This window comes from Juglans regia, chromosome 9, assembly GCF_001411555.2.
Source record: "Juglans regia cultivar Chandler chromosome 9, Walnut 2.0, whole genome shotgun sequence".
Taxonomy (NCBI): domain Eukaryota; kingdom Viridiplantae; phylum Streptophyta; class Magnoliopsida; order Fagales; family Juglandaceae; genus Juglans; species Juglans regia.
This window is the reverse complement of record NC_049909.1, coordinates 23,313,572-23,331,571: the sequence shown is the minus strand read 5'-3', so window position 1 is coordinate 23,331,571 and position 18,000 is coordinate 23,313,572. Positions and strand designations below refer to the sequence as shown.

Sequence of the window (18,000 nt, the reverse complement as noted above, 5' to 3'; positions counted from 1 at the left end):
GAATTAGTTGGTACAGGGCAACCATTTCACTCAGATTTTGGGTTTTGTAACGTGGCCGTGGGAGCTCTAGAAATCTTGCTGGGAGTTGGTGAGGATTATATTTTCTTAACCTTTTCTTAAACATGTCGCCAAACCCTTCATATAATACCAGGAGAACGTTTTTATAATCAAGATTTGTAAGGCCACGGCAAATGGTGGCATCGGTTAAAAAAGCTTCTGCGTCGTTTATATTTAATGACACTAGCAAGATACACAGCCGCTTGAGAATAGAATTTTTTTATTTTATATAATTAACAAACTGGATTAGCTCGAAAGTCCATTCTTCGATTGAGTCATACGAGTCAAATTACCGGAAATGCAATCACGACTTGCTTGGTGAATCTTCACTTTCAGCATCAGGGAAAGAGCATAGCAAGATTGGATCTCATTTTTCTTGCAATCATCAAAAAGGGGACCAAAGCCATCAAAACTACAAACAGAAAATTCCCTAATAAATTTAGCGACAGGCAGCAGATGATATCCCAAATAGATACTTATTATGGAACTACACCGGCCATGGCAAACTTATAAATTGGCCCTCCCCGCAATTAAAGAATGTACATTCTCTCTTTTAGTTTTGCTATTGGATCTCTCTCATAATCTAAAAATGGAGTAGAATCCAGGAAAAAGAAAACAACTTCCTTATACCTCCCCCCCACCCCCCTTTCCCCTTCCGGTATCTGTCCATCTCATTTGCATCTTCGAGTAGCAAACATTTTCTGAGAAGACTCATGCCATGCATTTGCTTCGTCTCGAGTTTGGAAGAACCGTCATCTGTTATAACTCTGCATTCCACAAAGCATTCTCACCTTCTCCACACCGCCGGTGAACCTCCTTGATCCTCTCAACAGACTTGCAAATTCCACTGCAGCTCCAATCAAATGAAGCAACACATATGTTGCCTGCCTGAGCCTTCCACTCGCAATCTGTGGTGATAATTAGCAACAAGAAACTTTTTTAAGTTAAATATTCTGCAAGAAATGTTTCTTCCATCTTGTACAACATGATGCACACACAAGCAAGCTGTCAAACACATGCACACAAATGCCATTCTGAACGCATGATACATAATGATAGAGCTGTTGCTAAGTCGGATGCTTGTTACCTCCACCTGTTTATCAAAACTAACAAAACAATTGTCATAGAAATTGATGAACACACATGCACGCATTCCCACATTTATAGACTTAATAGATGCATATATTTATGTAATTACCAGGTGGTGTACCGCAACATAATCTCCGGTCATCAATATGCTCTACATCCAATCCAATGAACCATGAACCCATGGAAACATCTTCATTAACGTACTTGTGTAGCACATGCCTAGATGATAGTCATTCCAAGAGAAACAAGTTAGGTAGATAGACTTCGGACGAAAAGATTAGCAACACATCAGAACTTACTGGTTGATTGATATATAAGTTGCCAAATCTTTTGAAATAGCATATAGCTGCCCCGTAGCATGACGGAAATACTTGTTTCCCTCCTCACCAAATTTCCAATACTCAGGTTCATGGTATCTCACACCCCTGTTGATAATGTACCATGAAATAATTATTTCAAGTTTTAAATGACTAACCATCCAAACAAACATCAAGACTCACTTTTGAGCAAGGACTGGACCAGATTTCATGCATCCAATATACACCCTGGGATTTGACTGATGTCTAGCCAAAGTTGCACCAAGTGTTGCTGCAAAACATGATTTGAAGTAAGAAAATGTGTTCAAAGACAGAAACCAAGATTTTACACGGTGATAATCAAGACCATAAGGACAGGAACATCTAGCAGCCTCATGAACAAACTTTTTTTTTTTTTATAAGTAATCAAGAAGTTTTATTCATAGTAATAGACAAAGTCCAAGTACACAGGAAGTATACATGTGAAATACCTATCTATAACTGTACAACTGTAAGAAGAAAGTCATGAACATTGAGTCCATTACAAACAATAGCCCCCACCCAAGAAAACAAAGTTTTAAAGAAAAAACGTTTAAGCTCCTCCATTGTTCTCTCTTGGTTTTCGAAACTTCTATCATTTGGCTCCCGCCAAATACACCAACACATACATATAGGGACCATTTTCCATATTGCTGCAACTTGTGTGTTTCCACGAAGACCTCTCCAGCATGCTAGAAAATCCACCAATCTACCGGGCATAACCCCTGATAAACCAAGTCACGTAAGAAAATCAGCCCACAGGGTCCTAGCCACCTCGCAATGTAGAAACAAATGATCAACAGATTCTCCATCTTTCTTGCACATATAACACCAGTCTAATACCGTTAATCGCCGTTTCCTTAGATTATTCGTGGTGAGAATTTTGTCCAAAGTTGCTGTCCAAACAAAAAAAGCTGCCTTTGAAGGAACTTTGGTTTGCCATATGCTCTTCCATGGGAATGAGAGCCTGCACTGATTCAATAAAACTATGTGAAATGAATGGACCGTGAATCTACCTTTTTTGGAAGGGCTCCAAAACATCCTATCCATCGTACCCTCTGTCATACGTACTGAATATAAAGCTGCATAGAAGTCCAAAATAACCTCAATCTCCCAATCATGGGCTACCCTAATGAAGTCCACATTCCATTGAGGGGAGCCATTAGAAAAAGCCAAAATGTCCGCTATCGCTGCATCTTTTACTCGTGCTAACTCAAAAATGGCGGGGAAAGTGTCTTTAAGACAGCGTTCACCACACCATCTATCATACCAAAATCTTACGCGAGAGCCATCGCCCACCCCAGTATGTATATATCTCTTGAAAGTCTCCCAACCCTTCCTAAGGTTTTTCCACAACCCTACCCCATATGGACCATGTACCTCTTTCGAGCACCAACCGCCCGATAGAACTTGAATTCGTCCCCCAAACCACTCCACAAGAAATCATGTTCTAACTTCTCAATACGGTTGGCAATCTTTGCTGGGAGTGGGAACAGAGACAAAAAGCAGGTGGGAAGGTTAGAAAGAGTACTTTTGATCAATGTAAGCCTGCCACCTTTGGATAAATACAATCTCTTCCAAGATGCCAGCCTACGCTCCACCTTTTCAACCATAGGATTCCAAATCTGCTTTGATTTAAAGGAGGCACCCAATGGTAATCCAAGATACTGAAGGGGTAAAGAGAATACCTTACATCCCAAAAGAGAGGCTAGAGTTGCCACATCAGGAACATTTCCCACTAGCACCATCTCAGACTTTGACAGATTAACTTTCAAACCCGAAACCACATCGAAGCAAAGAAGTAGGGCCCTCAAAGATTGGATATTTCCAAGATTTGCTCCACAGAATATAAGAGTATCATCAACAAACAACAAATGAGAAATATCAAGAGAGTCGAAATTACCATCCCCCACCGAGAAATCGTGGAGAAAACCACATTCCTTAAGCCCTACAATCATCTTACTGAGGGCTTCCATGACAAATAGGAATAGTAATGGAGATAGTGGATCTCCCTGCCTCAACCCACGGGAGGAGTCAAAGAAGCCCGCTGGAGAACCATTCACCAAAATAGAGAATCGTACTGTTGAGATACAAAACTCTATCCATTTCATCAATCTCTCTCCAAAACCGCATCTTGCAAGTAAATAGAGCAGAAATTTCCAGTTAACATGATCATATGCTTTTTCCATATCTAATTTGCAAATTAACCCAAGTTCCCGAGATTTGAGGCGTCCATCCAAAACTTCATTTGCAATTAGAACTAAGTCTAGAATTTGTCTACCTTTGACAAATGCGTTTTGTGGCTTCGAAATTAACTTTTCCATCACCGTACTCAGTCGATTTGCTATCACTTTGGAGAGAATCTTGTAGACCCCTGTCACAAGGCTAATAGGACGATAATCACGAACATCCACTGACTCCACCTTTTTAGGTATGAGTGCTAAGGTGGCATTGAGGCTTCTTTCAAAACTAGCATAATAATGGAACTCTCGAAAAACCCGCATAAGATCACCCTTAATCACCTCCCAATAGGTTTGAAAGAAACCCATAGTAAAACCATCATGACCTGGGGCCTTATCACTAGCCATACCATGGACAACTTTGCATACTTCTTCTTCTTCAAAAGGCCTCTCCATCCACCCTGCACACTGTTGGTCTAAGACTGAGAACGTCAACCCATCTGCTAATGGTCTCCAAGATTGTTGTTCGGATAGAAGATGTTCATAATACTGTACCAAGTGCTCCTCAATACTTGGCTGATCCGAGAAAACTACACCATCAACCATCAAAGTATCTATAGCATTGATCCTCCGATGCGAATTAGCCACCCTATGAAAGAACTTTGTACATCTATCCCCCTCCTTAAGCCATAAAGTCCTGAATTTCTGTCTCCAAGAGGTCTTTTCCATTAGTAACACTCGTTCAAGATTTGTAACTACCTGTCTCTTGCGAACTTTTTCAGCTTCATTAAGAATTCTTGCCTCCTCCTCTCCCTCTAGGCCCTGTAACTCCTCCATAAGGGAACGTTGCTGTGATACAATATTGCCAAACACTTATTCATTCCATATCTTCAAATCATATTTCAGCACTTTTAGTTTCCTTGCCAGAATGTAGCTTGGAGATCCTTGGAACTCATACGAAGATCACCATTGCCTGACCTTGTCTACAAAACCGTCAGATTTAAGCCACATATTTTCAAATTTGAAATACCTTCTACCTCATTGGATGCCTCCACAATCCAAAAGGATAGGGAAATGATCAGAACAAACTCTCGATAAGCGTCTTTGAATTACATCCGGAAAGTGTGATTCCCATTCTGAGGTTAACAAAAATCTATCGATTCTCGACCAAGAAGGGAGATCTCGAGTATTGGACCAAGTATATAAGCCTCCCGTTAGTAGAATATCCATAAGCTCCTGTTCTAAAATAAAATTAGAGAATTCCCTCATAGCGGGAGTTATGTGGGATGTACCTAATCGTTCATTTGGGAAGCGAGATACGTTGAAGTCACCTCCTATACAACTTGGTACATCCCACCAACTAATGTTTCCAACCAACTCTTCCTACAATAAGCTTCTTTCTAAAGGACCGTATACACCTGCAAATGCCCAACAAAACCCATCTTCTACATTTACAAAGGAGCATGCCACAGTGAATTCACCCACACATTCCTCTACTCTTTCCACCACTCTTTTATCGAACATGATAAGAACACGACCCGAGACACCTTTGGAAGGTAGATACGACCACCCAACATGATGCCCTCTCCACAAACTACGAATTATTTGCCTTGTAATTAGTTCTAATTTGGTCTCTTGCAAGCAAATGATATCACCCTGCCATTGTCGGAGTAAGTTTCTGATTAATAGTTGTTTAGCCTGCTCATTCAACCCCTTTATATTCCAAGATATAATTTTTGGCTTCATAACAAAACCATCGATGCCCTTCCCTTCCCACGCCCCCGAGAAGAAGTTCGCTCCCCTCCCTCATCATTCATATCCCATATATGCCTCTTGAGTTCTCTATCTCTTTTTTTGCCCAAAGCCTGTGAGGGACTAGCTTTAGTTGGTGTATTTGCAGCTTCAACAGCTGTGAGTAATGCCAAAAATTCATCATCAAAACCCACGCATGTAATCCCAACAATATGTTTGATTTCCATGGCTTTTTGGATTACCCAACTTGAGACCCTAGGATGAAAAGAGTTCAGAGGAGTGGGTTCTAACCCCTCAGCAGTGCACCTGCCCTCTCCACTCCATTTATAGACTCACAAACTACCAGAATACCTTCCAATGCACTATCCTCTAGATTACCCAAGCTACCCGCACTGTGATGGTCCTCCAACGTGGGTTTCACGGCAGCTGAAGAAGGTTCCAGAGCCATACATAGTGTCTGTGAAGTTGAAGATGACAGGGATGGCCCAGACAACACCTCTGTCAAGTTCTGTGAATTTTCACAGTGTTTCAACCCACCCAACAACTCACCCATCCTCTCCTCTGTGACCTCTTGTGGAATAGCAACTTTCACAGACGCCTACGACGACTTTAGCACCATCGAGATGGCTGGAGGCACCCCAGAGGGGACCGTCGCACCCTTCTGTCCCAACCCAGAGGACACTGATCCTTCCGATGAGAAACCAGTGGCCTCCTCTGAAGCTTCGAGCTGGCTCAAAACTCCCATAGACGCCGGCGACGTCGTTAATGCCGTCGTGATGAGTGGAGGCAACCTAGAGTGGTCCATCCGCACCCTTCTGTGCCACCCACGAGTCAAGAAATCTCCCGAAGACATACCCCTCTGAAATGCACCTTCCTCTGTAACCGAGAACACTTCCGACACTAAAATTCCGTCGCAGGTGTCGCCGGAGGCAATCCCTGAAGATGACAGCGCCAAGTCGTCGATAATTGTCAATGGCCCAGTGGCTTTCGAGCCCTTCACTGGAGAAAGCCCACACCACCCAATGGCTTTTGACCCAGAGGCTTTCGAGCCCTTTACTGGAGAAGGCCCAACCCTCTTGAGGCGCCGCCTCCACTTGGGTTGGGCCTTGCTTGACCTGCCTAGGCCCATCTTGGCTTTCAGCCTTAACCCAGCACCCTAATGACCCAAGCCCACTCCTAGGCCCAGGTCCACATTTCCTACCAGCGCTTCAATAGCCTTCTTCAGATTACTGAGTTCACCCTTCACACCTTTCAAATCCTGTTTTATCTCAAAAAGGGTCATATGTTCCTCCTTTTCCAACGTACAGGGGCTTGACATAACAGCTCCAACTGCCTGAGAGCACTCCCCTGCACCCCCTTTCTCCAAATTGAGAAGCCACCTTTTGACACATACTGCCATGCACCACCACCCTGCCTTCTCTACCTCCACGAGTAGCCTCAGCATAGGACTTGACTTGCCCACCCCCCTCTTTCCCCTTCCCCCCTTCCTGACCCACTGCCTGAACCTTAGAGGAGCATGATAGCATAAGCTTCATATCCATGGACAGGTTCTTCCACCCCTGACCTTCCATCCCTGCCGGAAACACCAGCATTCCTCGACGGCCATGACCACCGTATTCAGTTACTTCCAGGTAAAACTCAAAAGAGTTAACACGCCGATGAGCAACTAATACCATAGACCCAGCTCAAAAAGTCTTGTAAAACTCCTTTCTTCCCTCTGCAAAATAGCACTCCTCCATCGTGTTTGCTAGCCAGCGGGAGCAAGGAATACTAAAAGATAACACCTTTGAAAACTTCCTACCTCTTTCAGTAATACGAAAACAGTTTCCCCCCCTCTAGAGATAAGATGAACATCTTATTTTCTACAAATAAGTGTTTCACAACACCCATCTTTCCTTATCACAATAACAGTCTCACGGAAAAACTAATAAGGCAGCAAAACTGACAGTGAACCAACCTTGTTGCCCATCTTAGGAAAAGGAAAAACTCAAGAACTTACTTCTGAACAAGCAATTTGGCTGGACAAGCACTCCTCTAGAGATAAGATGAACAAGCATTCTAAGAAAGGATGATTTTGTACTAAGAAAATCCTTAACTTTGATGAGTCCTTTTCAATATCTATTCCAGCAACAAAACTATTTTGCTGTTATTGATGGCCATGCAAACACACCGCTTTACATCACAATATTGTCATTCTAAAGAGACTGAAAGGCTTTAATGTATAAACATGAATCTTTAGGCTACTTTTATAGATGCAAACCACATAGCAAAACTTCGATTAGCAGAAATACATGGACATTTTACTTCTACTCAAAACAATTAACACGAAAAAATAAAAATAAAAATAAAACTAAGCACCATTCTGTACTTTTTTTAAGAAAAAAAAAAAATATTCTACATGTACAGCAACAGGGATAACTGGAAAATACATTGCTTCTTTACCTATATTTACATGTACATCATCATCAACTTTGACATAAAAATCTGCATCCCACAAAGCAACAGCAGTGGCAAAGTATATCTTCGTCTTGGCTGACAATTCAAGGTAACCTTCAACATGGTCCTGCTCCCATGAGAGTTTTATAAAACAAAACAGTGCAGTTAGCTGGTTCTTAAGCTCCAACAAGAACTGAGGACTTTAGTGTCAAACAGAAGATCAACAGGGACAGTTGAGAATAACAGAGAGAAGAGCACTACCAGCCTCAACAAATCCCCATGCCTTTTGTCCTCAGCTTCGATAGCTTTATCAAGGATACCACCTGATGTGGCACTATCAATAGAATGGGAAACGAGAGAGAATATATCAAACTCCATCCGTTAAAATAACAAGAGTTTTGAATATGAGAGTGCTATTTGTGAATCAATAGTAACAAATTCCATCTGTTAAAATAGCAAGAGTTCCAAACTTGAGGGTACTATATCTGAATCATTATTGATGTGAACAAGAGGAGATAGATCATGTGACTATATGTGGTGATAGATCAAAGGACTTATGGACTCATACAGGAACTTTAAATAAACAAATAATTTATAGTTCTACTTTTTTTTTGCTAACAAACCTCGTAGTTTCCACAATATCATTTTCACGAAAAGAGTTTCTTCAATCAGAGTGTTAAATCTATGCCATGATTGAGATAGTGATAAGGCAAAGAATCAAGTTTCATAATCTTCTTGATAGAAATACCATAAAGTTCATAAAAGCTTATAAAGAAAAAATGGACGAAAAAAAGAAGTGTATAGCCAAAACCATATTTACAATCATATTAAGTACCCACCTGTGACCTATGACAAACCGGATTACAATTCCCTTCTCTTCCTCAAGCTTCTTTCTTTTATCAACTGATTTCATATTAAAGTAAGGATTGATCAAATTCCAAAAAAAATAATGCAAAAAAGAAAACTAACAAAATGTGGGTAAACGATCCACATACCTTGGGGCATCCAAGTCTCGCGTACTGAGTCTCTTCGTTTGCGGCTACTAAAAGCAGTATTGATGCCTATAACCATCAAGTATTTTCTTTTCCCTCTTGATTCAGAAATTTTAACATCCTCCGATATCTGAGAACTGATGTGAATTGATTCCTGTGCAGACCTTGCAGCAGCTAATTCCATCTCTAAATTAGAGATTGTTTTATCCAATGCTCTGCATTTTGTATGCAGCCACAAGATTAAATTTCCAATATTTAATAGAAAACTATACATAAGAGGCTCCAAAATTGCTTACTGGATAGCATTGTGAGTCCTTGAAACTTCCCCTAGGATGTTCTTAGATTCATGCTTTCCATCCTTCTGATGAAAACCAAAGATGGCCAACATGTTAATAAGCCAAAAAACCTTTTCGTGAAGGTGCTGAAAAGCTAAAATAAGCGCAAGCACAAAATTAAAACAGTAAAAACATAGTTGTCCTTGCTTAATTGTTGGCCGTAAGTAGATGGCAACAATAAAGTTGTCAGTCTATTTGAACAAATGTACTCACAATTCTTGACTCACAACCCTCTGAAACTAAATTTTGCTTTTCATCTTCAATCCTTGTTGTCCTTGATATACTTTTAACTTCGGGAACCATCCACATTCTGTAACCATAATAGTTAGTACTTGAATACATCTGAAGACAAAATCCAATATAAAACGATAAAAAAATTATATACATGCGAAGAAACTCTAGTACGCGGGGTGCGTATAGATCCCCGAAGTAATCAAGGAACAGAAATATCTCCTATGGTAACAGGTCATTCATACAAAGACAAGGAAGCAAATTTAAGCTCAGTGATTTTGTAATGCTTTCAAAAGAATGAATTTTCGTCTCTCCAAGTAGTCCTTGTATAGCAAAGTATAGCAGCCTCCCAAGGAAGCTATTTTTTTTTTTTTTGGGTAATTAAAAGTATAAAGAAAAAAAAGAGCTTCCTTCGGACTAGAAAAGGAAGCCCTTTTTTAAGCTTACCAAATAACCCTGCCGAACCTCAAAAGCAAAAGAAAAAAAGAACAACCTAGCTAAATAGTAAATCCATGACCAAACCTAAAAATTAAAAAGATAAATGACAAGTTCGAGATAAACAAAGCTACCCACTTCACCAAATTTCAATTAAATCTGCTAACTCAGAGAAAAGGTAACGAAATAAATTGCAAATTCAAATCAGAAGGAATACCTATCAGAGAATAACATCCCAGCACAGAAACATCCAATGCAAAGCAGCAGAGTCCATTTCCTAGATACCAAAGTCTTCGAAGCTGGCTCTACTCCTCTGGTCTTCCAAGACATTGTGCTCTCTTTCCCCTTCTTTTTTATCCAATCAATAGATAAAAAGAACCAAACCCATTTCAAATCCCAAGTCAGCTTTCCCAGTTGATCTGAGTCAGACCAAAGCCACACAAACTCAGCCCTGGACGCAGGTTATGCCTCGCTCTCGCTCCCAGTCTCTTGGATTTTCAGCTCCATATGCTTGTCAGTCCGTATGTCTCTCTCGATTGTAGTTGCAGAGAAGGTGCTTTGCAAAACAAAAGTTACCGAGAAGGTGGGGGGGGTGCGTGGAATTGAGGTCGCCAAGGGAAAAAAATATGTAAAAGATGGTGGACGCTAGACAGTGGCGTTGAATTCGTGTAATGTTTCGGAAACTTGTAATAGCTAGGTGATCTTTTTATTTTTATTATTTTTATATTTTTTTAACATATTTAAATATTTTTAAAAAATAAAAAAAATATACTAATACATTAAAAATTATTTTCTTAATCATTAAATTAAAAAATTAAAAAAATTTAAATACCCCAACGGTCAAAATGATTTTGCAAATAAAAGGATAAATTAGCATTTTCCATATATTATCGACGCAATATCATGATATATTATAATATAATAATTTATAACTAAAATTTACAGCTCAAGGAGACACACTGCCCACTATGCACTATTTTCTTTAAGATAATTAAACTATCATTTATCTCTTTATTGTTATCTTTAACGAATAACATTAATATTTTAGTATTTTAAATCATTTTTTTTAATTTGTATCTTCAACCCAATTACTTGATTTAACTTGTTTAATAGTGTCCTTAGCGCATTTTGCTTTTTTCTTAAATATTAAATAAAAGAAATACATAAATTTATTAGTAGTAGCTTCTTTTAAACATTACAAGAAAATACTAGGGATATTTTTGCGAGACAAACTAGCATTTTTTATATTTATAAAAATAGAAAGGGTACACGTGGAGCACGTGGAAAGAACATGACTCAAATAATGGATTTTACAGGTCAGAAGCCCAACTTCCTACAGATTTGTGCATACATTGTATGTCACTCAACCGTGGCCCATCTCATACTTTAATACAAAAGAAACGAAGAGCCATAATATCGGTTTAAACAGCATATGGCCCAATGCCCATTAAAAAAAAAAAGGATTAAACAATATTCTATTCCTTTCATCTCAATTTGTGAATTACTGTAAATCGTTTGGATTAAAAAATATTCTTAATTTATCTTATTTTATTATTATAATTTTTTTAAATTTATATATAAAATATAATAAACAATTTCACTTTTTCAAATTTTAAATTAATAATAATATTAAAAAATAATATTATAATAATATTTTATTCAACTTTTAACTTTAATTTAAAATTATCTAATTTCATCTTTAATATTCAAACAGCTCCAAGTATTTTCTTCTCTCTCATCGATGGCCCATCTCATTCTTTGAATATGTTCATCTAATTACGACGTACTTGATTCATGCTTCTACTTCTTGACTTAGGTACGGTGTGGATAGTGAGATGAGATGTGATAATTTTAGATAAAAGTTGAATGTTAAATAAAATATTATTAGAATATTATTATTATTTTAAGATTTGAAAAAGTTAAATTGTTTATTATATTTTATATAAAAATTTTAAAAAATTATAATAATGAGATGAAATAAAATATTTTCACTATTTAAATAGAACCCCTTATTTAGTTATCAATTTGTTGTAGTCTTTGTCTTATTCACGTGTTAAATATTTTTAAACTTTTTGAATCTTCTTAGCCTTCGTTCCATATTATTTTGTGCATTATCGTAGTGGTCATAGTGTGCGCAAACGTCATATATTTTTTAAAAAAAAAGAATAAGTATGAGATCTACATGATAAAATTAATTTTTTAATAATGTATCTCACTTTTTTTTTATAAAAAAAGAATGTGCGATATTTATACAACTTATGATTGTATCCGACATTACTTTTATAGAAATGCATGCGTAAGTCTAAAGTCACGTAACTCAACTGTACGTGCTTTGATCATTGATTTAAATGTTTGTTTTTACAGATAAAATAAGATGAGATGAGTTGAGATTAAAATTAAAAGATAAATAAAATATTATAAAATATATTTTTTTAATATTATTTTTATTTTGAGATTTGAAAAAATTAAATTGTTTATTTTATTTTATACGATAATTTATGAAAAATTTTATTTGTAATTCCCATTTGAGGATTGCATGTGCAAACTCTTTATTAAATGAAAAAAAATATTATTTTGATAAAGATATTATTGTAATTTTAAAAAAATTTAAAGATAAAATTAATTAAGCTTATAATATAGTCTTTATTTAAAGATTGTATATAGTATTATTTAAAAAATTATAATAATGAGACAAGATGAATTGAAAAAATAAATGAAGCTTTGAAGGACTGCCGAGGACCCAAATTCAGAAATTACGTACGTCACGATCATCATTAATAATTATAAGGTAATCAAACAGTAAAGCGCAATCATGCCAATTTTTAAAAATCTCAAGGCAAAGTTTTGAATCCTAAAAATATCGAAGAAGATATCGTATATATAAGGCCGTCCTTAATGGTTAATATTTCTGTAGATTTCAAGATAACGGCCAATATGTTTTTTGTGACAAGATTCAATATTATTTTCATATATCCTGGATTGCCATGTATAGAAAAAGTGGCCTTCATCGTGCGTAAATTAAAATAACTTAATTAGGTTCACTTGGAAGATGCAGCTTGCATTCGTATATAGAAGAAAATATGGATGAGTCATCTAAGTATATATATTGCGTCAGTCACACCTATTATTTAAGGATTATTCTATTATTAATATATAAAATAAATAATAGTTTATCTCACTTTTTCTTAAAAGGAATGTGCATAACTAATACAACTTATAATCGTATTCAACATTACTCTTATAGAAATGCATGCGTAAGTTTAAGGTCATGTAACTTAACTATATGGGCTTTGATTATTAATTTTATTTATAAGAAAGAATGATGTACTCTAATTTTATTGATAACATTTTTCGTAACATGACGAAAAAATACGTTTTACAAACGGGAAAAAGGCTTTGGAGTTACATAAATGTCAAAACCAAAACACTTGCAAAAGATACTAGCTATATTCTAAAGACCGAAAGAAATGTTCTCTGGATTAGTCATATACGCAACATCACCGGTGGAATATTGTCGGCCGGTTAAAATGGTTTTGCCTTGATTCGTATAATTATAACCATATATATATATATGTATGATCTAGAACGTCCAAGGATGGATCACATCAACTAAATAGAAATTAGGGCAAGAAATATAAAATTAATATAACCAAAACCAATTAACTTGTTATAACAGGTTACTTGCAAGTTATAATGTAAATCGATGTCGATGAATGGCAATTGATTAAAAGATCAACATGATTGTAATAGAGACTAGCTAGAAGATTAAAAATATTAGGAAAATAATACACATATATACTTAACTATTTTCATAATTTTATTTTAACTGAGAGATATTTTTATAAAATAATTTATAAAAGTAAGATGGTTTTACATAAGTATTCTCAATTTAGTATTATATAATCTATCAAATGTTGTAAAAAGAATTATACGTGCATCATTATTACTCAAAAAAGCAGATCACACCCAGAGAGAGAGAGAGAGAGAGAGAGAGAACCGAGGGGGATGTTCGAGCTTGAAGCTAGCTAGGAACATTTGGCCATGGCAGCTTGGAGCTCTGTCGTCTCTCTCTCTCGATCGGTGCTGTAGCTTTACCGACACTGCATGCTGAGTTTCAATTACAGAAAAAAGGGGACAAAGTACTCGAAATAGGCGCTAGTACTACTTTACTTGAAATATTTAAGCAGGCCAGATTTTTCTGAATCATACAGTAAGCATCCGTACTCCAAATTAGGTCGAAGTTGAAGGGCAACATTTGAGCTGATCAGATTATATTGTAAATATAATTAATAATGTACCTTTTGTCTCTGATATATGATATATATAATCTAGAAAAGTCGCATTCAAGTGAACTAGTGGGAAATTAAACTGCTGTCAGATGGTGGTTGAGAAGAACTTGGTTCGATGTTATGGTCAATTAATACATGCAAATCGTTGAAGGATCCAAACATGGTTTTTATTTTAAAATCGATTTCCATATTCTGCACGCCAAACGATTAGAGAAGTTATCGTATAAATTATCAGTCAACAGACATGCATGACCCGGCGGCGCCCCTTTTATATATATATATATATATATATATATCTCCGGCTATACTTAAAAGTCTGTTATATATGAACTGTTCATTTATGCTTAAAAGTTACTATATATATACTGTTTATTACTGTTGATATTACTGTTCATCAACAATAATAAACAGTATAAATTTTTTTTTTTTTGCAAGTATTTATATTACCTATTTCTCTTTAAATAGACTTTTTTCGTATTCATCTAAAGAGTAAAATAAATTATTATGTTTGTCAAATGCTTGCTTTATAATCGGATTGTTATGTAATTTTTATTTATAATTCTTAAATTTTTAGTGATTGTATTAGAATTTGTAAAAGCAAGTATATATAATTGAATTTATTGGATCAAATTTGTGTGATAAATATTTTTTAGATTTTTATTTAAGTTATTTAGACTTTTATAGAGTAATACTAAAAGTAATATATCATCTTTAATCTTCAGATTTAATCTAACGGTAAAAGTTTAAATATTGATTTAAACTAACATAAAATAGATAATTAAAATATAAATATTCTATCATACACTTAAAATTAACTTCAATTTATATATATATCTGTCTATATCTTAAAAGAGGCTATCATATTACTGTTAATCAACAGTAATGAACAGTAAAGAGGCTGTGTGGTTTTTTTTTTCCGCATATCCCTATACTTGTTCATCAACAGTAAAGAGGTTTTTTTTTTTTTTTTTTCACGTTTGTTTTGTTTTTCTGTTTCTTTTTGGGTTCGTCTGTGTGAATGTCAATGTGCGACGTAATACCACAATCGTGCGTGGGGAATGAGAGAGAGGGAGAAATGAAAGGTGGGAAAAAATATTGGCTTATAGGTTTTAAATTACAACTCTTCATCTTTAATTTTCAGATTTAATCTAACGATAGAAGTTTAAATATTGATTTAAACTAACATAAAATACATAATTAAAATACTAATTTTTTATCGTTAAATAAATAATAAAATTTTACTGTACATTTTTAAGAAAAAAAAATTATCTAATTAATTTGAATTTTTAATATAATTTAAATTTTCATAATAAATGATGAACATAAATAAATAATAATTTTATTTTTATACATTAGATTATTTTAATATTCAAAGTTACATTTTATTTTTTTCTTCAATTTGATAGATGTGGCAAACGTGCTTTGCACGTTTACCACCGCTAGTATATATATATATATATATATATATATAGAAAAACTCTATAAGTAACCAACCAGAGAAATCGTGGGAAAACTGCATCCCACGTGGCAAAATGAAAACGGCATCATTTCTTTTCCCGTTCATCTTCCCCTTTTTCCCCATTTTAGAATTTTCTTTGTCTTCCACCTTCCCTTCGTCTTTTCCCCCATTACCTATAGAGTTTTTTGTTTCTTGGTCGGTTTCTTTTTCTCTGCTGCAAAACGATGGACTTCAAAAGGAGGAGAAATAGTCGCCAATTTTTTTTTCTGAAGGTGTTATCAAATTCAAAATAACGTTGCAAAGGAAAGCGAGATCAAACAAGCTCTTTGGAAACAAACTAACATCATAGTTTCGATATTTCTACGCAAATTGGTGGGGTTGCTACTTGAAAATTTTGGTGATTCTTGCGCTTACATCATATCACTGAAAGTAATTTTCTTTACGGGGTGTTATAAACCAAACTCCAAAAAATCAACTCCCACTTCACCTTCCCAGTCCCTATCATCACCTATAATGCGCAAGCTTATCTTCCACTAGTCGTGAGTTAGTAAACCTTATCCATAACTTGCAAAATGGTCTAAACTCTAAAGATGCACAAGATCTACCAGTTGTTCATGCGAAGACGAGCAGAGATGGACGAGACACCCACAAGAAGACGATGACAGAGACCCAACAATGCCCAGTTATGGTTTTTTCGTCTGAAATGGGAAATTTTAAATGAGAAATCTGGATTCTTCTTCTCTCCATTTCATTTCGCCAGTCTTATATATATATTTTTTAATATTTCAGCTGACATGTCAGACGATTCCCCCACGGTTTCACTTAACGGTTGCATGTAGCATAATTGATATATATAATATATATGAGAGTGAACATGACTCAAAAAATGGGTTTAATTAGGTCAAAAGCAAAATTCTACAGAAATGTCTTTGCATATATATTCTTTACTACAAAATGGCCCAACATGTACTTCAATTCGATCAACGATCAAGCATATATATATATATATATATATAATGTTTGTTATCATGTGTTATATTGATCATGATCTTTTCTTATCTGATCAGTGAATTGTTTGATTTTCCTAATTTCTGCCATTAAAGTATAATGTGGCTTAAGATGTACATCATGTGGCAATTAATGAACTTGGAGATCATCAGTTTAACATTCAGCACAAGTAATGTGTACCCAAAATTTCCTGATCGATGTAAGAAAATGGATAGTTACGTGACCGCAGAACTAGCTAGGATATATATAATAATGACCATGCTTGATTTGTTGATAACCATCTGATTGGAGAAATCTTGAAGAAAGATACGTTTTGTTGAGCCTCTGTTTGAGTACTTAAACATCATCTTAAATCATATTTTTTAAAAGAGATCATAGACCCCACACAAAAGTAAATATACAAACTAACATACCCTTATATGATACGTTAGATCTACTTTATAATAAAAGTAATTTTACAATCTATTTGTAAAATAGATCTACGTTAGATCTAGTTTTGGACATCATCAACTCATGTCATTTTATTTGTTTATTTTTGTGGGATCTATTTGTAGCTAAAGCTAGAATTTCTCTTATTAAAATTGAATCACTTAAAATACATCCCATCATTGTATTATTAGATATAGTAAAATCTAAAATGAATAATAGTATTATTCAATTAATTAATTTTTTTTTAGAAGAGAACGGTACCCCAAATTTTATTGAAAGTACTAACTTATGGTGGAGGAAAACTGTGGTTACAACATAGATACATGGGGGATACAATTTTTCAAGAAAGCCCAAACCCAGGCATTAAAAAACCTAAAACTACCAGCCACAATACAAAAAAGCCTAAAAGAAACAAATGCCTTAAAAGACAAGCCTGCAAGGGAAACAAGAAAGTAAGCATATAAACTAAATGATAAACCCGATGCAACTTACTAGGAACGAACACTACGAGATCCGCAAATAAGGATGCAACTTACTAGGAACGAACACTACGAGATCCGCAAATAAAGAAGACCAATTATATCCATGCATAGAATACCTCTTAAATTGTTGGGCAACCTATCTCTATCACTAGTCCAATCCATATTTAAGCCTCTAGCTACACTCTTGGCAAGAGAATTAGCCACCGCATTACCTTCCCGAAAAACATGTTTTACACGATACTCCATGGATGCAAAATAAACATGAACCTCATCCCGAAAATCCTCTAAATACCAGATGTTATAGTCACCCCTAGTGATCCAGTTAATAAGGATTTGAGAGTCAGTCTCAATTTCTGCCCGATTGAATCCAAGCTGATAGCACCTTCTGACCCTTTCCAGCAAACTCCGCATTTCAACAAAATTATTAGAGCCCTAGCCTAAGAAAACAAAGTAGCCCGTACACATATTTCCATAGACATCGAATTACTTGG

General features: G+C 35.6%; 1 protein-coding gene across 1 annotated transcript; it reads right to left on the bottom strand.

The window, feature by feature from the left end:
• Positions 1-409: 409 nt before the first annotated feature.
• Positions 410-10,519, bottom strand: LOC108993836 (probable beta-1,3-galactosyltransferase 2). The gene is made up of 11 exons (XM_018968873.2): positions 10,060-10,519; positions 9,390-9,486; positions 9,138-9,202; positions 8,845-9,056; positions 8,689-8,752; positions 8,111-8,183; positions 7,856-7,976; positions 1,647-1,734; positions 1,446-1,571; positions 1,256-1,365; positions 410-965 (listed from the first exon to the last, which is right to left on the bottom strand). Exons 1-11 carry the CDS (start codon positions 10,170-10,172, stop codon positions 817-819), a joined length of 1,218 nt encoding a protein of 405 aa, XP_018824418.1. The 5' UTR covers positions 10,173-10,519; the 3' UTR covers positions 410-816.
• Between the last annotated feature and the right edge of the window lie 7,481 nt (positions 10,520-18,000).